This window comes from Rana temporaria, chromosome 3 (assembly GCF_905171775.1).
Source record: "Rana temporaria chromosome 3, aRanTem1.1, whole genome shotgun sequence".
Lineage (NCBI taxonomy): Eukaryota > Metazoa > Chordata > Amphibia > Anura > Ranidae > Rana > Rana temporaria.
In genome coordinates this window covers 453590596-453614258 of record NC_053491.1, presented here as the reverse complement: position 1 = coordinate 453614258, position 23663 = coordinate 453590596, and the positions used below count along the sequence as shown (strand labels likewise).

The 23663-nt window shown below is 45.7% G+C and overlaps 1 protein-coding gene across 1 annotated transcript; it reads left to right on the top strand.

Annotated features, from left to right (window-relative positions):
- On the top strand, positions 1–23321 carry LOC120930931 (P2Y purinoceptor 6-like). The gene is made up of 2 exons (XM_040342067.1): positions 1–278; positions 21613–23321. The coding sequence occupies exon 2, from the start codon at positions 21680–21682 to the stop codon at positions 22739–22741; it is 1062 nt and encodes a 353-aa protein (XP_040198001.1). The 5' UTR covers positions 1–278; positions 21613–21679; the 3' UTR covers positions 22742–23321.
- The last annotated feature ends 342 nt before the right edge of the window (positions 23322–23663 follow it).

Sequence of the window (23663 nt, the reverse complement as noted above, 5' to 3'; positions counted from 1 at the left end):
ATAGATGATCCAATTGGTTTCCCAGCAAGTAATGAAATGCGTTGACATGCAGTGATCCAGAAAGAGCGAAGTACAAGGAGGGGAGATGAAGAAAAAGTGAGATCGGCAAAGGAGCTGACAGACACGGTGCAGGGAGAGGAGGAGGGGGTGCTGGACAAACACACACAGAGAGGAGACAGGTGCTGACACGGGAGATCGGCACAGGAGACCACAGGAGGGATGCTGCTACTGATGCTGGTTACATAGCCCAGCTGTGCGCCAAGGTGGACGCCATGCAGGTATGACCACGGACGGGTGCTGGGGGCAAAAATCTTTAGATGGATACATTTCAGACACCATGGCTTAAACATTAATGCCTCCAAAATTCATACCCTCGCTTTTTTTTTCAGATTTTTTTTTATTTTATTTTTTTATTTATTTATTAAAAATAGGGCAGTTATTGTAAAAATTAAAATTTTACAAGTCTGCTGTAAAAAAAACAAAAAACGAAAATTGCATTCATGTTAACATGTGAGGGTATGTCTTTTGGAAGCACTAGTGTGATCAGACTTGTTGTGAAGTTCTGAAAGTTACGCATTTAGGAGCCAAAATGTGTCAGTTAAATGAAATCACATCCTATGCGCCTTGAGGGGGTGTCTGGGGGGGGGGCAAAACTCAAATACGCTTAGCAATCGCAATGCAGACCGCGCAGTGCAATGTGGCTCCTTTATACAGGGGAAGTGTTGCACACGTTTGGGTTTAAGGATGCAAAGTTCGAATGAATTTAGAAGAAAGTATTTCACAATTTCATTGAAATTTTGTCATTTTTGAAACTTAAAATGTGCTGAAAAATTAAAAACATTTTAATCGTTTTTTTTTTCGGGGGGGGTATTTAGATTGGTTTAGCTTCTTTTATTAATTTAATTAATTTAAATTAATTTTAATAATATTTGTGTGTCCGTATTTTTTTTTTTTTTTTTGTGTGTGTGTATTTGATCACTAGGTGAATATTAGAAGGTGTTTTTTTGTTGTGTGTGTGTGTGTTGGGTATTTAGAACATTTTTGTTTATTTCATTTACTATTATTTATAGTTGTGACTTTTTTTTTTTGTGTGTGCATATTTGAACGTTATTTGTGTACTGTCACTTTACTTTTTTTTTTTTTTTTTATTGTGTATTTGATCGCTTGGTGAAATTAAGAAAGTTTATTTGTTGTGTGTGTGTTGGGTGTTTAAATGATTTTAGTTTATTTCCTTAATTGTTATTTATAGTTATATATTTGAACGTTATTTGTGTACTGTCACTTTACTTTTTTTTTTTTTTTTTATTGTGTATTTGATCGCTTGGTGAAATTAAGAAGTTTTTTTTTTGTTGTGTGTGTGTTGGGTGTTTAAATTATTTTAGTTTATTTCCTTCATTGTTATTTAGGCTTCATTTCCACTGGCGTTTTTACAGCCACTTTTCTGAGCGTTTTTTACAGCTTAAAAACGCCTGTCCATGTTATTCTATGGCATCAAAAACGCACGAAAACGCGCAAAAACGCTCAAAAACGCTACATGGACAGGCGTTTTTAAGCTGTAAAAAAGGCTAAAGAAAGTGGCTGTAAAAACGCCAGTGGAAATGAATCCTTATAGTTATTATTATTATTATTATTATTATACAGGATTTATATAGCTCCAACAGTTTGCGCAGCGCTTTACATCAGGGAAGACAGTACAGTCACAATCCAATTCAATACAGGAGGGATCAGAGGGCCCTGCTCGTTAGAGCTTACACTCTAGAAGGGATATATTTGAACGTTATTTGTGTACTGTCACTTTACATTTTTCATTTTTTTTTTTTTTTTTTTGTGTATTTGATCGCTTGATGAAATTTAGAGGGTGTTTTTTTGTTGAGAGAATGTGTGTGTGTGTGGGGGTGGGGAAGGGGGTTATTTATTATTTTTATACAGGATTTATATAGCGCCAACAGTTTGCGCAATGTAGAGGGGGGACAGTATAATTACAATACAGTTCAATACAGAAGGGACAGTTTTAGTTTATTTCATTTACTGTTTTTTTGTTTTTTGTATATTTGATTGTAATTTGTGTACTGTAATTTTACATTTTTGTGTGTGTGTGTGTGTGTGTGTGTGTGTGTGTGTGTGTGTGTATTTAATTGCTAGGTGAAATTTAGAGGGTGTTTTTTTTGGTTGCATGTGTAGGGGGAACAGGGTTAGTTAGTTTTTTTATAGTATTTTAATATTTTATTACTTATTATAGAGTTTTAGTGCCTTTGGTTAGTTTTGGTCTTGCGCATTAGTTCCCCCCTTTTACATATTAGGGTTAGTTAGCATACTTTAATTTATTCCACTTATTTGTGTTTTTATTTTTTTACATATTTGATTATTAATTGTATACTGTTTGTTCACTTTTTTTATTTATTTATTTAGTCCTTAGTTCCTTGCAATGTGGCACACTCCCTGCAGGGCTGTATTGCACACTTTGGGTTGAAGAATGCAGAGTAGGGGTGAAATTAGTAGTAGGAATTACCAATTTCGTTAAAGCAAAAACTCTCAATTTTGCTTATTGAACTGTTTAGGGAATTTTGTTTTAAAGTTTTTTTTTAGGGGGGGGGGCTATTTTTTCCCCCTGTCTTTTTCCTGTCCCTAGTTCCCAGCAATGTGGCACCTAAACAGAATAGTGCTGCAGGAGTTGGGTTGGAGGATGCAGAATTTGGCCGAAATTAGTAGTAGAAACCAATACTAATTTCATAAAACAAAAACTCTCAATTTAGCTTTTGGAGATGTTTGGGAAAAATGTGCGTTAAAATATATTTTCTTTTTCTATTTTTTTTTTTCATTTTTTGTGTATTTGTTATTTATGTACTGGTGTTTTACGTTTTTTATTTGACTGTTCCTTGTCGCTTGTTTCCTGCAATGTGGCACTTCTATACAGGACAGTGGTTCACACATTGGGGCAGATCCACATACATACACTGCGCCCGGCGCAGATGTAAGATACGCTACGCCGCTGTAACTTACCTGGCTTTGGTTTGAATCCTCAACGAATTTGCGCCGCAAGTTACGGCGGCGTAGTGTATCTCTCGCGGCGGAATTCAAATTGGGCGGGTAGGGGGCATGTTTTATTTAAATGAAGCGCGTCCCCGCGCCGAACGAACTGCGCATGCGCCGTCCGTAAAAACTCCCAGGGTGCATTGCTCCAAATTACGTCGCAAGGATGTCATTGTTTTCAACGTGAACGTAAATGGCGTCCAGCCCCATTCACGGACGACTTACGCAAACGACGTAAATTTTTTAAAATTAGACGCGGGAACGACGGCCATACTTAACATTGAGTACGCCACCAGATAGCAGCTTTAATTATACGCCGGAAAAAGCCGAACGGAAACGATGTAAAAAAATGCGACGGCCGGTCGTACGTTCGGGGATCGTCAGAAATAGCTAATTTGCATACTCGACGTGGATTACGACGTGAACGCCACCTAGCGGACGCCGAAAAATTGCATCTAAGATCCGACGGCATATGAAGACGTACGCCTGTCGGATCTAACACAGATGCCGTCGTATCTTGTTTTGTGGATACCAAAACAAAGATACGACGCGCAAAATTCATAATTTCTTTGAGGATCTGCCCCATTGAGTTAAAAGATGCAGTGTAGAGATTAAATTAGTAGTAAAATTACCAATACCAACTTCGTCAATGTATAAATGTTCAATTTACCCGTGAATTTTCTTTTATACAAAAATATAGGTTTTTCTTCCTTCATTTAGAGGGGGGGTTAGGGTAGTCTAGTTTATTTCATTTGTGGGGGGTTTTTTTTTTTTGGTTTTGTTTTTTTGTTTCCTACCATTTTTAATTTTACATTTTTTTTTAACTCTGCAGTTTTTTTTTCTGTTAAATATGTAAAATATTGTGACCAATATGGTGCTGTTTTTTAGCAAAAGAACAGATTTCTAATAGGTGAAAGGAGATTCTGTAACTACCAGGAGCCATTTAAAGCCCATTGGACCCTAAAAAAAAAAAACCTTTGCAGATTTCCTGATTTTTGAAAATTAAAAAAAAAAAATTCTTCCGTTTTTGCTTCTATTAATCTAGTTTTTTGGCAGGTCTGTCTTTAAGAAAGTATTGACGTGGATAGAAAAGCACGTCAATGGGGGAAATTACTGAGCTCAGCATTCTTCCAACATGGACAGAGCTGGACAAATATAATGTAAAAAAATAAATAAAAAAATAAGCAGAAAATAAGCAGAAAACTGGAGGCGGTACGCATATAGAGCAATCAGAATTCTTGTTAAATACGGTCAGAGACTGAAACATAAAAGCTGATTGGTTTCAACTCGTTTTGTGCTTTTTTTTGCCCCAGTTGTCATGAATTAGCCCCGGTGAACTTTCTGTAGCCTACATGGGCTGTATATTCTAAGGGGCAGATCCACAAAAGAATTACGTTGGCGTATCTCTTGATGCAGAGATACAAAGATACGACGCGCAAAATGTGAAATTACGCGGCGTATCTCTTGATACGCCGCGTAATTTCACATTTTGCGCGTCGTATCTTTGTTTTGTATCTACAAAACAAAATAAGACTGCATCTCGGATCGATCCGACAGGCGTACGTCTTAGTACGCCGTCGTAACTTAGGTGCATTTTTTCGGCGGCCGTTAGGTGGCATTTCCGTCTAATACTGCGTCGAGTATGCAAATTAGCTAGTTACGGCGATCCACGAACGTACGTCCGGCGCATTTTTTTACGTCGTTTGCGTTCGGCTTTTTCCGGCGTATAGTTACCCCTGCTATATGGTGGCGTACTCAATGTTAAGTATGGCTGCCGTTCCCGCCTGGAATTTTGAATTTTTTATGTCGTTTGCGTAAGTCGTTCGCGAATAGGGATTTGCGTAGAATGACGTCACCGTCGTAAGCATTGGCTTGTTCCGATTTAATTTCGAGCATGCCCACTGGGATACCCCCACGTTAAAAAAAAACGTTGTTTACGTCGGGTCACGACATGTATACATAAAACACGCCCCCATCACATACATTTGAATTCCGCGCCCTTACGCCGCCAAAGATACACTACGCCGCCGTAACTTACGGCGCAAATTCTTTGAGGATTCGAAAAAAAAATAAGTTACGGCGGCGTAGTGTATCTTAGATACGCTGCGCCCGGCGGAAATATGCGCCGAGGTACGTGGATCTGCCCTAAATGTTAAAGACTCTTTAAACTTTTTTTGTCAGTGACTCAGAAATTGCTGCAACTTGAGGTTAGCCAGGCATCTAACCAAACCTTAATATTTTAATCTATGATAGTACAGGCAAACGCTAGAAACTGTTGTCTGTGATACCATTGGGAGATTTCTGTTACTTCTTTTGTAGGACACGGGGACACAGATGGCAAAAAAAAAACAACAACAAAGCTTTTTATACCAAGTAACAGTTGGTCACATTCAACTGGACTTGTTCTACAATGTTGAAAACATTATTAGGTAAATTCAGTAAGAGTTAGGCCGACTCCCGCCGCGAGATTCAAATTTTTTACGTTGTTTGCGTAAGTTGTCCGCGAATCCGGATTTACGTAGTTTAGGTCCACGTCGAAATCAATAGGCCCGTGCGGCGTACTTAGCCGCAATGCACATTGGGAAATGTAGGCGCCCGGCACATGCGCAGTTAAAAAAAAAACGTAAAAAACGTGAAGTCAAGCTCCATTAACATAAAACACGCCCCCCTCAAACACATTTAAATTAGGCGCCCTTACGCCCGCCGCATTTACGCTACGCCGCCCTAAGTAAGGAGGCAAGTACTTTGAGAATACAGGGCCAGATTCACAAAAGAGATACGACGGCGTATCTTCTGATACGCCGTCGTATCTCTGTGTTAGGGCCGTCCTAACCATGCGACTGATTCATAGAATCAGTTACGCATAGCTAGCCCTAAGATCCGACAGGTGTAATTGAATTACACTGTCGGATCTTAAGGATGCAATTCTAGGCCGGCCGCTAGGTGGCGAGGCCATTGCGGTCGGCGTAGAATATGCAAATGAATACTTACGGCGATCCCCGAACGTCCGAGCTGCCCGTCGATCTAACTGTACGTCGTTTCCGTCAAGTTACGCCGCGTAAAATTAGGACTACCTCCTAGGTGTCCTAAGCCATGTTATGTATGGCCGTCGTTCCCGCGTCAAAATTTAAAAACCAACGTCGTTTGCGTAAGTCGTCTGTGAATGGCGCTGGACGCCATTTACGTTAACGTCTAAGCAAATGACGTCGGTGCGACGTTTTTTAGCGCAATGCACGTCGAGTAATTTACCCGATGGAGCATGCGCAGTACGCTCGGCGGGCTTGCGCCGAGCGCATTTACGATACACCGCCGCAAGTTTACAGGTAATATTTCTGAGAATCAGGCGGTGTAACGTAAATCGCATACGTTACGCTGCCCAGGAGCAACGTAATTCTATGTAATCTGGCCCACAGTACTTTCCTCTCTTACTTAAGGCGGCGTAGTTTAAACACGCTAGGCTACGCCGTATTATAGTTGCGCGCCCCTACCTGAATCTACCTATTTGTAGCTTACCAAGCCTTTTCTTCAGTTCTAATGAACGTCAGGAAGATATCCCAGCATTTATATCCACACAGGTAGAACCAACCACATAAACCAATCACTCTACAAAGTGTCAAGGCAGATGTTGACTTTACAAGAACAAAATCTGCCCCATTCAACGATGGTCAGGTTAAAATGACGGTGTTACCTGTGTGTGTGGATATAAGTTCTGTAGTATGTTCCTGTGACTAACTACTACTAGATATACCATGACCTGGATGAATGAGAACCTTCATAGACAGAGCTTCTTATCCTTTTCCTCTACTCAAAATTAGATCAAAAAATTTTTGGCTGGAGTTCCACTCAAAGTAGTTAAAGCGGAGTTCCACCCAAAAGTTAAACTTCCGCTCATTTGTCTCCTCTCCCCCTCCTGTGCCACAGTTGGCATCCTTTGGGGGGTAGGGGGGGCAGGATACCTACAGGTATCCTGTTCTAACTTCTGGGAGTCCACGCCATGGCCCATGATGTCACAGCGGGGCTCCCTCTTCCTTCCTCCTCCCCCTGTCGCCGGGCCAGTAGGAGAGAGGAGCGGGGCCTCGCCCATGCGCAGTAGGGTTTCTGGCATGAAGCTGTAAGGCTACACTGCTGGGTTCCCTTATCCGCAATGGCGGCGGCAGCACCCGACAGCTGATGGAAACATCAGCTTGGGTGCCAACATCGCTAGATTCCAGGACAGGTAAGTCTTATTGAAGCCCCACCAAAAAGCCCCACCAAAGGCTCATCGAAGCCCCATCGAAACGACACCAAAGCCTCTTTGAAGCCCCACCGAAGCCTCATCGAAGCCCACTGAAGCACCAAGCAAAAGCAAGGTGTAAACAGAACTGTAATCTAACCATTTTATTTCGTTTAACAATTTAACAAAGCGTGTCCGAAGTGTAAACTAGCCCTAACACTGTTGCCTGAGTGAGAGAAGAAAGCCAATATACCTGTTTGAGCTTCAACTATGACCCATAAGAATCTTATATGGGGGTACAGGGTACTAAAAGACCCCCCCCCCTCTTCTTAAGGGCTGAACTTGCCTTGCTTTGTTAGGCAAGAGAACCACTGGACAACAGTAGATGTGTATATATGTAAAGCACTGCTTAAATTGACGGTGCTATATACTGTATTTATTGGGGTATAGCGCGCTCCCGCGTATAGTGCGCACCCCTAAAGTTCCCCCGAATTCCTGTGAAAAAAATATTTTTTGTACTTACAGTTTTGGTGTCTTGCGCGGCGTCCATCGGCGGCCTCGTCGGGTCCGGCGTCCGTCTGCGGCTTCGGGTGTCCTCTTCGTCGGGTCCGGAGTCCTTCTGTGGCGTCCTTGCGTCCTCCCCGCTCGTTTCCTGCGCCGAGTTTGAATACTGCGCCGACATATACAGAGCGCAGTACACTTGTGTATTGTCGGGCAGGCTCGGCTACTCTCGCGCTGACGTCCTGTACGTCCAGGACGTGAGCGCGGAAGGAGCCGAGACTGCCCGACTATACCCGAGTGTACTGCGCTCGGTATTTGTCGGCGCAGTATTCAAACTCGGCGCGGGAAAGCGGGTATCGGCGTATATCGCGCACCCACGATTTTGCCCTGATTTTCAGGGCAAAAAAGTGCGCGGTATACGCCGATTAATACGGTAAGTACCTGAAATAAATAAATAATAATAAATGTGTATCTATAGCATACAATCCATTGCTGTAGGAACAACGAGGAATGCTCCTGATTACATCTGCCAGGAACTGTCTTTCTTGTGTTTTTGTTCATGGAACCTACTAGTGGTCCTTGTATGGCAGAGAACTGCTTTATGAAACCCTTCCCATCAGAAGACATTCCTCAGTAAGCTATTCAACAATATGATTAAGAAAGTTTGATACCTTGAGCTTTGAAATCTCAGGCCTCGTACACACGACCGAGTTTCTCGGCAAAAAAACAGGGCTGGGTTTTTTTTTTTTTTGCTGAGGAAACCGGTCTTTTTCCTCGACGGGAATGGGGAAATTTGGCTCGCCGAGATCCTCGGCAGCCTAACTAGGAACTCGACGAGAAACACGATGTGTTTTTTATATATATCCAGTATGCTGGTGGTTCCTAATCACCAGGCCGTGGTCCACTGTCAGGCCATGGTCTCCCCCCCCCCCCAGGCCTTTAGTCAGCTGCAGAATCCTTAACCTCCCACAGTTCCCCCCAACATCCCACAGTGGCCCATAGTGCCCATAGTGCCCTCAACCTTCATTTTGCACCCCAACCTCCCAGAGTGCCACCCAGCCTTCCACAGTGCCCCCCAGCCGATTGCAGAGCGTCCAGTCCTCCATAGTGCCCCCAACTGCCGACGATGTCCCAGAGTGCCCCCCCAACCTCCCACAGTGCTCCCCAGACCCCTTCGAAAACCTCATCCTCTACATGGCCACCAAGTTTTCTGCAGAGCCCCCTAACCCCTCCAGAACCCCCATTACCCCACAATGACACCCAGATCCATCCAGCGCATTACAGGATTTCAGTATAAAACTCAGTTCTTTACTGTTAGGACATTGAGGAAGGTGGTTTTGGGAGAATTTAGTAGGGCCCTGTCTCAAAAAGGTTGACAACCCCTGATTTGGACAATATTTGCTTGCGTTCAGCTGTAAAAAAAAAAAAGGTGCTTCCATTGTTGCCTGCATCCCTCTTGGTTATTCCTAACTGCTTCCTGTACAAATGAATTATTGGGGTAGATTCAGAAAGCAATTGCGTCTGCGTAACCATAGTTACGCAGCGCAATTGCTTAGTTGCGCCGGCGTAACGAATGCTCCTGATTCAGAGAGCTCGATACGCCGACTGCAGCCTAAGATATGACTGCCATAAGGCTCTTATGCCGTCGTATCGTAGGCTGCATTCTTACGATGGCCGCTAGGTGGCGTTCCCGTAGTGGTCAGCGTATAATATGCAAATTGCATACTAACGCCGATTCACAACCCTACGCGAGCCCTGCGTACGCATTTTGCGTCGTTTGCGTTCGTCGGGTTCTGCGTAAGGCTGCTCATGCTATTAGCAGGGGCAGCCAATGCTAAGTATACCCGTCGTTCCCGCGTCGCGAATTTTAAATTTTACGTCGTTTGCGTAAGTGAATCGTGAATGGCGCTGGACGCCATTTACGTTCACTTTGAAGCAAATGACGTCCTTGCGACGTCATTTGCCGCAATGCACGTCGGGAAAGTTTCCCGACGGAGCATGCGCACCACGTTCGGCGCGGGAACGCGCCTAATTTAAATGATCCACGCCCCCTACGGGATCATTTAAATTACGCGCCCTTACGCCGAGCATTTTTAAGGAGCGCCCGCGCAAATTACGTAGCTACTGCTTCATGAATGAAGCGTAGCGCACGTAATTTACGGAGGCGCAGCGTTAAAAGGGTACGCTGCGCCTCCGTAAGAGGGCGCAAAAGGTACCCGAATCTACCCCATTGTCCGCAGAACAGGAAGTGAGGAAAAATCTACCCAACAAGGTCACATAAGGTTGTGAAAACTGACGGAGGTTGTATCCCTACCCTACTCTTTCCAAAACTGAAAAAAAAAAGGTTTTGTCTGGAGATGCACTTTAGGGTCCACGTATTGCAAGCCCAGAGGATGCTCCTTTCAGGCTATCCTATTATTGCAGCAAATTGTTTATAGCTAAGGGATATCCATGTTGCATGTAATGAGACAACAAGGCGGGTTTTTGGGCAGCTGGCAGCTGGAGTTGCACTGGGAAATGGTTACAGGAATACAGAGGGGTCACACAGGCTACGGCTTTGTTATTTATTAAGAAGAATTAATGAGGCGGAACCGCTGAGTCAGGAAGAGCCACACAGTGTTTAAGGGAGACAAATATGTGTTTTGGTACCGTGTGCAGGGGGCCTGTGCGTGTGTCAGGCGAACTCTTCCCATGTACAGGTCAAATCTATGTATATTCTGATATATATTGATGTGTCGGGTTATAGCGACACACTGGTCCTCATCTGGAACAACAGGGGCCAAATAAACTATCATCGGCCCACTGTAGCGCAGGTGGCGGGATTTCTACTAGTGCACCAAATAAACAATAAATCGCAATGCATGTTCCCTTGGCGGGCCACATGCATTAAAAATTTGAAAATCTGAATTTGTGATGGGTCTCATGAATGTTGCAATTTTGTGCCATATATTTAAAACTCAACTCCAGAAAATTTTAGAGTCCAACCTTGCACCCATGGCCGGATTTGCTCTTCCTGCCTCCCCAAGGCCAGGTTCCGCAATGCACCCCCTCCCCGCCAACCGAACTACCACCCCCCCCCCCCCCAAATCAATGAAGAATGGCAATCGGATGGCAGGGGCGGCACGGTTAGTTCAAATATTTTTTTTTACTTTTTTATCACTTTTTTTATTTTAATTTATTTGTAGCTTGTCGCTTACTTTTTTTATTTTTGTATAATTTTCATATTATTTTTCTTATTCTTTACTTTTTAATTACTTTTTTATTTTATTAATTTAATTATTATTTCTTATTTATTTATTTTTTTATCAATTTTTATTTCACTTTTTTGCTATCATACAGGAGAAAACAATTCCCTGTGTGATAGCAATTGGAGGTGACATGTTCTCTTTATTGACCCTGTCACCTCCAAAACAGGAGTCCTAGCACTGTGCTAGAACTCCTGTTACAGCTGAGATGGGAAGAGCACAGCTCTCCCCTCTCACTGTGTACATCGGCAGCAGGGACAGGAGACAGACTTGGTGGCCGGGGGGAGGACGGAGTCCCGAAGACAGAGCCAGCAGAGAGAGGTATGTGGGGTGGGGGGGGAGGGGAGGACGGACGGGAGCACACATTTTGGCAACATCATCGCCGCAATCACTTGTTAACGAGCGAGCGGATTCCCCCATAACTTACCGCCCTTAACTGTATGTTACGGGCGTCGGGGGAATCCATGGCACAGCCACCCCTTCGCGCCCTGCTGCCCCAAGGCCTATCCTCAGTGGCCTTGTGGGAAATGCGGGTCTGCTTGCACCTGCACCAGGGCCGATCCTAGGCAGGGTGCGCGGGGTGCGGAGCACCCAGGCGCCACAGAGGTGGGGGCGCGGAAGCTCCAAAGTGCTCCCCTTCCTCCTCCTTGTCTGTGTCCAGAGGCAGAGCGCATGTAGTGGGTGCTGCGGTTTCCCATCCCGCTTGCTCTCTCCGCTGGCAACTGACAAGAGCGCATACCTCCCGGAATCCGGAATCCAGGCTGGGTACCACAGTGGAGCCTATTACCGGAACACGTTCCGGCACTAGGCTCCACTAATTAATTCTGTCCGGTGTGCATGGAGCAGTCTCCTGTCTGCCCCGCCCCCTCTGCGTGTGTCGGCTGTTCTCGAATAGGCGGTGTGATGAGAGGCTTCTGGGCTGCTGCCAATCATCCCATGCACTCCCAGAAATGCTCCCTGAGTGCCACCCTCCAAGTAACCAAAGATGCCACGTATGCCCCGCCCCCTGTAATTTGCTTCTGTTCCCAGCGCGCCCGAGCTACAGGGATCTATTGGACAAGTACTGATCTATGGGGACATCTGATGTGGGGGGGGCTTTGATGGGGACACCTGCTGTGGGGGGGGCTCTGATGGGGGGCAACTGCTGGGGGGAACTGATGGGGGACACCTGCTGGGAGGCTCTGATGGGGGACACCTGCTGGGGGGGGGACTCTGATGTGGGACACCTGCTGTGGGGGGGCTCTGATGGGGGGCAACTGCTGGGGGGGAACTGATGGGGGACACCTGCTGGGAGGCTCTGATGGGGGACACCTGCTGGGGGGGACTCTGATGGGGGACACCTGCTGGGGGGGGCTCTGATGGGGGACACCAGCTGTGGGTCGGCTCTGATGGGGGGCAACTGCTGGGGGGGGACTCTGATGGGGACACTAATGAAGACTTCTTAGGGGAGCATCTCTGTGTTTGAGTCGTAGCCATAGAAACATGTGTAAAGGGGAGGAGTTAGTAAGATGACCACGCCCATGTGGGGGCGCCAGAAATATTTCTGCACCCAGGCGTCTGTGACCCTAGGATCGGCCCTGACCTGCACTGCAAGGATAACTGCTTGTTTAGTCTAGAGGAGAATAAAAGCATTTTAGCTTACCCAAACCTCTGATGCCCTGGCAGCAGGGCCGTCTTTATTATTGATTGGACCCTGGGCAAACATTTTCTTGGGCCCTCCCGAATCCACTTATCAACTATTTGCGGGCAGTGCAGGCTCAAGGGGAAGCTGCCTTGGGGCCCACAACAATAAATGGGCCCGGGGCAGCTGCCCCTTTTTGTCCTGTGCTAAAGACTGCCCTGCCTGGCAGACAGCTTTCCCGCAACCCCTGGCAGTGGACTGTTCCTCAGCATCATTAGGTCAATCCAGGGCTATGAAGCCTGCAATGGTCTTGATGATGTCAGGGCCCCAGACATCTGGAAAAGACACTCCGGGGACCTCCAGAGCAGAGGATTGGGTAAGTAGATCTTCTTTTCTATGTCCCCCTAGACCAGGGGTGCTCAACCTGTTGAAGAGCGAGGGCCACTTAAGCGTCTTGGTAACCGGTCACAATGAGCAGAGTGGGCGGATGGCAGGTCCGTGTCTGCTCTGTATATGCAGAGCCGACGCGGACGCAGCCCACTATACTCGGATTGGATTGGAGGTAGGACACAAGTCAGTTTACATCTACCACTGCTTAGAGGTGAATGGAGTTGGTTGGGCACACCTGCCCTATATACTAAATAATTAACCCCTGGAGTGTGAGCGTACGCGCAGCCCCACTGCAAGGCAGAAATTTTATGTTTCCCTGAAGTTGGGCCTTAATAAGATTGCATATATTTTGGGCGCATAGGTAAGTGAATTAATGCACCAAGCAGGAGGTGGCACAGGACTCCTTATGTACTATGGTCACTGCGATGTAATAGATAATTTGTTGCAATTTATGACTTTTTGCAACAGTTTTGCAAAAAGTCATAAATTGGATTGCAAGTAACGTGGTTTACCAGCGTTCCTGCAATATTCCTGCAAAATTTAAAAAAATAATCTTGACTCGCTTTGCGAGCATTGTCTCGCAAGGCGAGCAGGATTCAAACCGCTGGGGTGTGCAGTACCGCATTTGGCCAGAGGTACGCGGGCACCAGTGACATTGGGAGACACTCAGGGATGCTCAGAGACGCATGGAGACACTCAGAAACACTCCGTTCCCGAGTGTCTCCGGCGCCCCCGCACCTCTGGTCACATGCGGTACTGCATAGACAAACAGTGGCTGTGGAACCGATTATCTAAGTTTCCATTATTTCCAATGGGGAAATTCGCTTTGATATACGAGTGCTTTGGATTACAAGCATTCTTCTGGAATGAACTATGCTCATACTCCAAGGTACCACTGTATTTACTGGGCCCAGGCTGTTTCTGGCACTTTTTTTTACCAGCATAAATATCCCTCTTTCACATCTCTTGCATAGTTCTGTAGAAGGTCCCATGTACAGTAGATTTGTTATCAAACCATGCCTTATGCAAGTGCCCAAAAGAAAAATGCAGCAAAGGGACACTTTTGATCCACTTTATTGCAATTCAAACGCATCTCTCTAGGACCCAGGGCCGGGACAAGCGGTGGGCATAACGGTCGGTTTCCCTGGGCGCAGCGTGTATTGTAAGGATGGGGGTGCCGTAAGGACACTACTCTTGCAGTAAAAGTTCACCCTTAATCTGCCATAGACAGTACGAATCTCAGCCGGTTTAGCAGGAACCTGCCAAGATTCGAGCTATATATGGGCAGGCTAAATGTACACAAGTTGACCGATCAATCAACTTGGGTACAACCAGCCTGCTGTTATTGCCACTAGCCAGGGCCACCATCAGGGGGGTACAGATAGTACACCTGTAAGGGGCCCGGGTAGCAACCCCCTTTTTTTTGTAAGGGGCCCAGAGGTCCCCAGGGCCCCGGGTGGCAACCCCCCTTTTCTTAAAAAAAAAAAAATTTTTATAAAAAAATGTTTAATTTTTTTTTATTTTATATATATATTTTTATTTTTATTTTTTTGTTTTTATTAAAGGCCCCAGAGGTCCCCAGGGCAACCCCCCTTTTTTTGTTTGTCAGCACCCAAAACCCTCCGACCTCAATTTGCGGCGGCAGCACCCAGCGCTTCTCAATTTGTGGCACCCCGCCCCCGCTTCTCAATTTTCTCAATTAGCATAGCAGTGGCACCCCCCCCCCCCCCGGTTCTCAATTCACAGCGGCAGCCCCCTGCTTCTCAATTTGAGACGACAGCACCCCCCGAATCTCTGCTCCAGGGGGCCCATGCCTAAAGCTGTGTAAGGGGCCCCATAATTCCTGATAGAGGCCCTGCCGCTAGCAGTAATCACTGTGTTCTGCAGGTGGGGACGGCATCCCCCACCTTCCCCTTTGGCTCTGTGGAAACATTCCCTTATAAACATTATGGGCCAGATTCTCGTACGATCGCGTAACTTTGTGTGGGCGTAACGTATCTGATTTACGTTACGCCTCCGCAACTTAGACGGGCAAGTGCTGTATTCTCAAAGCACTTGCTCCGTAAGTTGCGGCGGCGTAGCGTAAATCGGCCGGCGTAAGCCCGCCTAATTCAAATTTGGATCAGGGGGGCGTGTTTTATGTAAATCTTCTGTGACCCGACGTGATTGACGTTTTTCCCGAACGGCGCATGCGCCGTCCGTGGAATTTCCCAGTGTGCATTGCTCCAATGTACGCCGCAAGGACGTCATTGGTTTCGACGTGAACGTAAATAACGTCCAGCCCCATTCACAGACGACTTACGCAAACGACGTAACTTTTTCAAATTTCTACGCGGGAACGACGGCCATACTTAACATTGTTACGCCGCACTTACGCCACCATATAGCAGGGGTAACTATACGACGGGAAAAGCCTAACGTAAACGGCGTAACTTTACTGCGTCGGCCGGGCGTACATTCGGGAATTCGCGTATCTAGCTAATTTACATATTTCGACGTGTAAATCAGCGTACACGCCCCTAGCGGCCAGCGTAAAAATGCAGTTACGATCCGACGGCGTAAGAGACTTACGCCTGTCGGATCTAACAGATATCTATGTGTAACTGATTCTAAGAATCAGGCGCAGAGATACGACGGCACAACGCAGAGATACGACGGCGTATCTGGAGATACGCCGTCGTATCTCCACTGAGAATCTGGGCCTGTGTTGGTGGGGAATAGAGCAATGAAAATCGCTCCGTCTATATCTGGCCTTAGTGCTCCTATCTAGATTCCAGCATCACTCATTATTTTATACCCAATCGTTTTGGTAAAATATAAAAAATTGGGTTGCATCAAGTAAATAAATACCAAACATGTAACATGTCAGGTCTGAATTGCCTAGGCCTGTGGAATCTCAAAAGCGTCAAAAGCTAAAGGTCATCAGTTTAGAGCTAACCATAAATTAGGCATGAGAATTATTGTTTCATCCTGACGTTCCTGATGATGCCTCACATGTGTGGCGCAATTTATGTTTATGCGCAAGTGCTCATCCTATTCCATGCTGTTTATATGAGGTGTGTTGGGGGTGACTGGGGTTTCTTTTATTATTTTTTATATATATAAATCTTTTTTTTTACACTTTTTATTATTACTTTTTTTTTTTCTTTACTGCTATATCACAGGGGCTAACAAGTCCTCCAAAGCAACTGATCAAACACAGATCATGTTTAAATAGTGGAATCCTTAGCTACACTAGCCGAGGAATGAGCAGCTGTGACCCCAGAGGTGACATAATTAGGGATTAGGGATGCCAATCAGTGCCAATCAGTAATGCCTGTCAGTGCATCCTCGTCAGGGCTGCCTATCAATGCCCATCAGTGCCACATATCGTGTCCATCAGTGCCATCTATCAATTCCCATCATTGCCCATAATTTACGCCTATCAGTGCCACATATTGGTGCCCATAATTGCTGCCTATCATTGTCCATTAGTACCCATCATTAACGCCTATCATTGCCACATATAAGTGCCCATCAGTAATGCCTATCAGTGACATCTATCAGTGCCCATCATTGCCCATCTGTGCCCATCATTGACGCCTATCAGTGCCCATCAGTGCCACATATCGGTGCCCATCAGTGCCCATCATTGCCCATAATTGCTGCCTATCATTGTCCATCAGTGCCCATCATTAACGCCTATCATTGCCACATATAAGTGCCCATCAGTGCTGCCTATCAGTGACATCTATCAGTGCCCATCATTGCCCATCATTGACACCTATCAGTGCCACATATCGGTGCCCATCAGTGCCCATCATTGACGCCTATCAGTGCCCATCAGTGCCACATATCAGTGTCACCTATCATTGCTGCATATTAGTGCCGCATCATCAGTGCCCATTAGTCCCGCCTCATTAGTACCCAATGCCCATCAGTGAAGGATTAAACGTACTTATTTACAACATTTTATAACAGAAACGAATCTCGCGTACACACGATCATTTTTCGGCATGAAAAAAACATTGGTTTTTTTCGGCATGTAGAAAAAACTTAGTTTTTTCCAACTTCATCATTAAAACGACGTTGCCCACACACCATCGTTTTAAAAAATGCTCTAGCAAAGCGCAGTGACGTACAACACGTACGACGGCACTATAAAGGGGAAGTTCCATGCGGATGACGCCACCCTTGGGGCTGCTTTTAGCTGATTCCTTGTTAGTAAAAGACGATTTGCGTTTTTTTGTCTGTTACAGCGTGATGAATGTGCTTACTCCATTATGAATGGTAGTTTTACCAGAACGAGCGCACCCGTCTCATAACTTGCTTCTGAGCATGCGCGGGTTTTTCACGTCATTTTAGCCCACACACGATCATTTTTTACAACCCGAAAAACGACATTAAAAAATGCAGCATGTTCAAAAAAAATTGTCGTTTTTCAGAAGCCGAAAAATGATGTGAAGCCCACACACAATTATTTTAAATGACATTTTTTTAAAACGTCGTTTTTTTCATGCCGAAAAATTATCGTGTGTACGCGGCATAAAAACGATAAAAAAAAAAAAAATTCTAAATTATTTTTTTGTTTGTTTAGCATAAAAAAAAACCCAGTGGTGATTAAATACCACCAAAAAAAAAAAGCTATCTGGGCAAAAATAATTATAAAAATGTCATATGGGTACATTAGTGTTGCATGACTGAGTATCTGTCATACAAAGTGTGAAAGCACTGAAAGCTGAAAATTGGTCTCGGCAGGAAGGGGGGTGAAAGTGCCCGGTATTGAAGCGGTTAAAAATCCTTCCGTGCTACCCCTGCTTTGTAATATATAGGAGGGGTAATGTTAGCATAATTAACCCTGTCTGTACTCTGTTAGCTAGATTCAGGTACGTTTACGCCGGCGTTTTCTCAGTAGATACGCCGACGTAACTCTGAATCTACGCCGTCCTAAATTTAAGCGTATTCTGGAAACCAGATACGCTTAAATTAGGCTAAGATACAAGCGGCGTAAGTCTCCTACGCCGTCGTATCTTAGGGTGCAATATTTAGGCTGGCCGCTAGGTGGCGCTTCCGTTGAGTTTGGCGTAGAATATGCAAATGACTAGATATGCCGATTCACGAAAGTACGCTTGCCCGTCGCAGTAAAGATATGCCGTTTCCGTAAGCGGTACGCCGGCGTAAAGATAAAGCTGCCCCCTAGGTGGCCTAGTCAATGTTAAGTATGGCCGTCGTTCCCGCGTCGAAATTTGAAATTTTTACGTCATTTGCATAAGTCGTCCGTGAATGGGGCTGGACGTCATTTACGTTCACGTCAAAACCAATACGTCCTTGCGGCGTACTTTGGAGCAATGCACACTGGGATATGTACACGGACGGCGCATGCGCCGTTCGTAAAAAACGCCAATCACGTCGGGTCACCACCCATTTACATAAAACACGCCCCCCTCATCCTCATTTGAATTAGGCGCGCTTACGCCGGCCCCATTTACGCTACGCCACCGTAACTTAGGAGGCAAGTGCTTTGTGAATACAGCACTTGCCTCTCTGACTTACGGTGGCGTAGCGTAAATACGATACGCTACGCCGCCAGAAAGATGCGCCGCCCTACCTGAATCTAGCTACGTGTGTTCTCAGTTCTTCATTATCAGCTGTAAACCAGATTTCAACACTGTCTGTTCTAACACAGGGAATTCAATTAAGAATTTAGAAACTGTCCTCCTGCATTGTATGTTAACCACTTCAGCTCCGGAAGCTTTTACCCCCTTTCATGACCAGGCCATTTTTTTGTTATGCGGAACTGCGTTACTTTCACTGACAATTGCGCGGTCATGCAACACTACCCAAGCAAAATTTACCGTATATACTCGAGAATAAGCCGAGTTTTTCAGCAAATTTTTTTGTGCTGAAAATGCCCCCCTCGGCTTATACTCGAGTCACTTTTTTGCGCCTGATCTCCCGGATTTTGGGGACCCGGTACCGGCCAAAAGTGTGCAAAGTTTGTTGTCTGGGGGCCCTACGGCCGGGGAGCACCGATTTTTCAAAGTCGGGAACCCCTTCCATAGACTTCTATGTTAAACGTAAGTCTAGTCAAGGACACAGTGAGGCATGGGCACAGTGAGACATGGGCAGTTGGGCACAGTGAGGCATGGACATAGTGAGGCATGGGCACAGTGAGGCATGCACATGGACACAGTGAGGCACAGTGAGGCATGGACACAGTGAGGCATGGACACAGTGAGGCATGCACATGGACACAGTGAGGCATGGGCACAGTGAGGCATGGGCACAGTGAGGCATGGGCATAGTGAGGCATGGGCACAGTGAGGCATGCACATGGACACAGTGAGGCACAGTGAGGCATGGACACAGTGAGGCATGGGCACAGTAAGGCACAGTGAGGCATGGACACAGTGAGGCATGGGCACAGCAAGGCACAGTGAAGCATGGACACAGTGAGTAGAGTTGCCACCTCATCCCTTTAAAAAGGAACACATATGAATTACACAGGTTCTGAGGTTAATTTAATGCAGGAAAGGCACCAAATGAGTCTAATTACCTCCTTAATTAGCCACAGAACCTGTGTAATTAATATGTGTTCCTTTTTAAAGGGATGAGGTGGCAACCCTAACAGTGAGGCATGGACACAGTAAGGCATGCACATGGACACAGTGAGGCATGGACACAGTGAGGCATGGGCAGGGGCGGACTGACCATTGAGTCACTCGGGCACTGGGGGGCCCCATCAGGGTTGCCAGGCTCAGTAAAACCAGGGACAGTATGTAAAAATCTATGTTTTTTTTACATCTGTCCCTGATATGTCTGAAACCAACATGCTTCTGATGTGAAAATCCCGGGATTTTAGCTGCCCCGCCTCTGCACTGCCTCCTGGCGTGGTGGCCATCTGTAAGCCCGGGGGCCCTATAGTCTTCTATTGCCCGGGGGCCCCATGAGTTGTCAGTCCGCCCCTGGGCATGGGCACAGTGAGGCATGGGCACAGTGAGGCATGGACATAGTGAGGCATGGGCACAGTGAGGCATGCACATGGACACAGTGAGGCATGGACACAGTGAGGCATGGACACAGTAAGGCACAGTGAGGCATGTACACAGTGAGGCATGCACATGGACACAGTGAGGCATGGACACAGTGAGGCATGGACACAGTGAGGCATGGACACAGTGAGGCAAAGGGAGGCACAGTGAAGCATGCAGATGGACACCCTAGGCTTATATTCAATAAGTCAATACGTTTTCCCATTTTTTTTTGTGGTAAAATTAGGTGCCTCGGCTTATATTATATTTTTTACTCTCTGCTATAGAAGATATCCAACAAAAAAAATAAATAATCACATTTCTTCATATATTTTAGCTAATATGTATTCTGCTACATGTCTTTGGTAAAAAAAAAAAGACCCAATAAGTGTATATTGATTGGTTTGTGTGAAATTTGTAGCGTTTTCAAACTATGGGATATATACTGCAATTTTTTTTTTTTACTGGTAATGATGGCGATTAGTGACTTTTAACAGGATATTACGGCTGACAATTTGACACTAACTGACGCCGGGAGAGGAAATGACTAACTACCACTGACAGTATTACAGTGATCAGTGATAATAATATGCACTGTCATTGTACTAATGACAGTAGGCAGAAAGGGGTTAACATCAGGGGCGATCAATGGGGTTAAACATGTGCGTAACAAGTGTTTGTGTGTGTACTGTGTGCTGCTTTTACTGGAGATTTGTTGTTTTTCATTCTCCGCTTAGCAGGGAACGAATAAACAACTAGATCCCCGTCACTGAACACAGCTCTGTGTTTACATTCACAGAGCTGTGTTCATTGAAGCTCAGAGCCGATCACCGGGTGCCGATGTTCTGTCGATTACTGCATATCGTCGGATAATGCCTCCGACAATCACGCATGCACAGTAGTGACGATCACGCATGCTCAGATCGTCTGAGGCATTATCCGATGATCAGTATAACGCAGAGGCAAAATCCTCCACCTACCGAACCTGTCACCACTACACTCCTGTGCACGGAACGCTGACCCTCTCTATAGATCATGTGTACAGAGTTCTTGTCATCCTCCCCTAGCTGACTCTCCTGGTGCTGTAGGACTTCAAGTCCCAGCATCCACGGCTCCCCCCTAGGATGGCTCATGCTGGGATTTGTAGTCCCCCGATGGTGGGGAATTATGGGGCCCCTTACACAGCTTCAGGCATGGGCCCCCTGGAGCAGAGAACTGGGGGGGGGGGGTGCTGCCGTCTCAGAAGCAGGGGGGGGCGTGAATTGAGAAGGGGGGGCTGGGGGCACTGTGGGACACTGTTGGAGGTTTGGGGTGCTATGGAGAGCTGGAGGCTCTGCCTCAGGCTGGGAGGCACTGTGGAGGCTGAAAGCTCTCAAGGGGGCTGGGGGCACTGTGGGACACTGTTGGAGGTTGGTGCACTATGGAGGGCAGGAGGCTGTGTAGACTTGGGTGGTTTAATGCTCCATCTTCTGCTGAAATAGACAATTTAGGGTGCAACATTCTGTTATAATGTAATAATGATTATTTGATTATTGTGAGCATCTAACTAACCTTCTTTTTTCTCTTTTTCTCTTTTCATATCAACCACCTTGTTACTTACAGACCTTTCCCATCTCTACCACCCTGTGATGAAGAACCTTCCATAATTCGTCTACATACGCATTCCAGCATGCCTTCCTTTTCGCCTACCCCTACGCCCAACTCCTCAATACCCACCTCACCCTTAACAGGTTTGTCGTGCCAACTGGATGAGTCCTACAAGCATATATACCTACCAACCTGTTACATCCTCACCTTCCTGCTGAGCATGGTTCTGAACTCCATTGTTCTCTCTCGATGCCTACGTCGACCATGGAACCCATCGCTGATCTACATGTTCAATCTGGCACTGAGTGACCTCATGTACAGCTTGTCCCTGCCATTCCTCATCACAAACTATATTTTCCAAGACCGCTGGCTCTTCGGAGACCCCATGTGTCGCTTGACACGTTTTCTGTTCTACTTCAATCTCTACTGCAGTATCTTCTTCTTAACTTGCATATCTTTCCATCGCTACCTTGGTATCTGCCACCCTATGCGTTCAATGAGGTTGGAAGCTATGCGTTGGGTGAGAGGCACCTGTCTACTGGTGTGGACCTTGGTATTTGCCATGACCTTTCCAATACTGCTCTTTGCTCGGACGGGACCACTGGAGGACACAGACATAATAACCTGCTGGGATGATGCCCTTGATGAGGACCTTGAACGTTACATGCCTTATGGACTCTTTTTGCACATAGCTGGCTTCTTCTTACCCTTTTCATTAACTGCCTGGTGCTACTCAAGGGTGGTACGCACCATCTGCCAAACTTTACGTGGGGGTGGTGTACCAGGGCCCGTTCCTGGTGTAGCCCAACGGCGCAAGTCAGTTCGAACCATTGTCACCATCACCCTACTGTTTGCCCTCTGTTTCCTTCCTTTCCACATAACCCGCACAATTTTCTTGACCATGAGGGCACGAGGAGGTGGCCTAGGTGGATGCCGTGCCTTAGGGGTGGTGGCTGTTTGTTACAAGGTCACCAGACCTCTGGCAAGTGCCAACTCCTTCCTTAATGCTCTTCTGTACTTTCTGACTAAGGAACCCTGTGGGCGAGGAATTTGGTGCAGGAAAGACAGAGAACAAATAGGGAAAGTGGAAAAAAAGAGACCAGCAAAGGGAAACTGGGACAACATCTATCCTCAATTTCACTAGTGCTGAGACTTTAGAAATCACAGAATTGGATGTTTCCTAGACTTTTACGGCAAGGGGACATCTAAAGACTCTAAACTGTTATTTATCTAAAAGGACAACACGTCTAGGTGGACATCTTCTACGTAACTATAGGCATACTTCCCAATGGCTACAGTATGATAGTGGTACAAACAATATATGTGGCCTTAAAACCAATAGAGATAGGTTTGATCATACATAAAAAGGAAGAAACACCAAAAACGTCAAGACCAACACGTCTTCAAGTAGGTTACGACAACAAGGCACACAAAAACTGGAAAAATCTTTCAAAAATGCCGATTTTTAAGTAGATTTATTTCACATTGTTCTTTGGGAAATCTAAAACAAGAGGATTACATACATTTTAGGTGATTACGTGATGGGGTTGTACAACTTTTACAAAAACTTTGGACTTTGTGTGGCCTCCAGTTGCTGGTGTCCACAGTTCACTTATTTAATTAACGTAATGGAGATATACTGGATTTGTAACGCTGAGCTCAACGCAGTTTGCGCTCTTATGTTTTGGCAAACATTTGTATAAAATAAACTCCTTATTAACCCACCTTCTTATCTATGTAATGTTTTATGTTTAAGGTTTTCTTTCAAGTTTGAAACATGTCATAATTATATCACTAATAGTGTATTTTAACGATATGTAATATTTTATTGTGATTTTTTTTTTAAGTTTGTAATGCACCTCAATAAGTAGTTTACTTGGAATGTTTGTTAAAATTCAATGGGCTAGATTCACATAGATCAGCGGATCCGCGTGATCCATGTGATTTAAGATCCGATGCCGCAAGTTTGAGAGGCTAGTGGGTAATTCACAAACCACTTACCTCCAAACTTGCGGCGGCGGATCGTAAAACCCCCGGCGGAATTCAAATTCCGCGGCTAGGAGGAG

Excerpts from the sequence above, each read along its gene's own strand:
- LOC120930931 (XM_040342067.1), top strand. The coding sequence starts at position 21,680 with ATGCCTTCCTTTTCGCCTACCCCTACGCCCAACTCCTCAATACCCACC.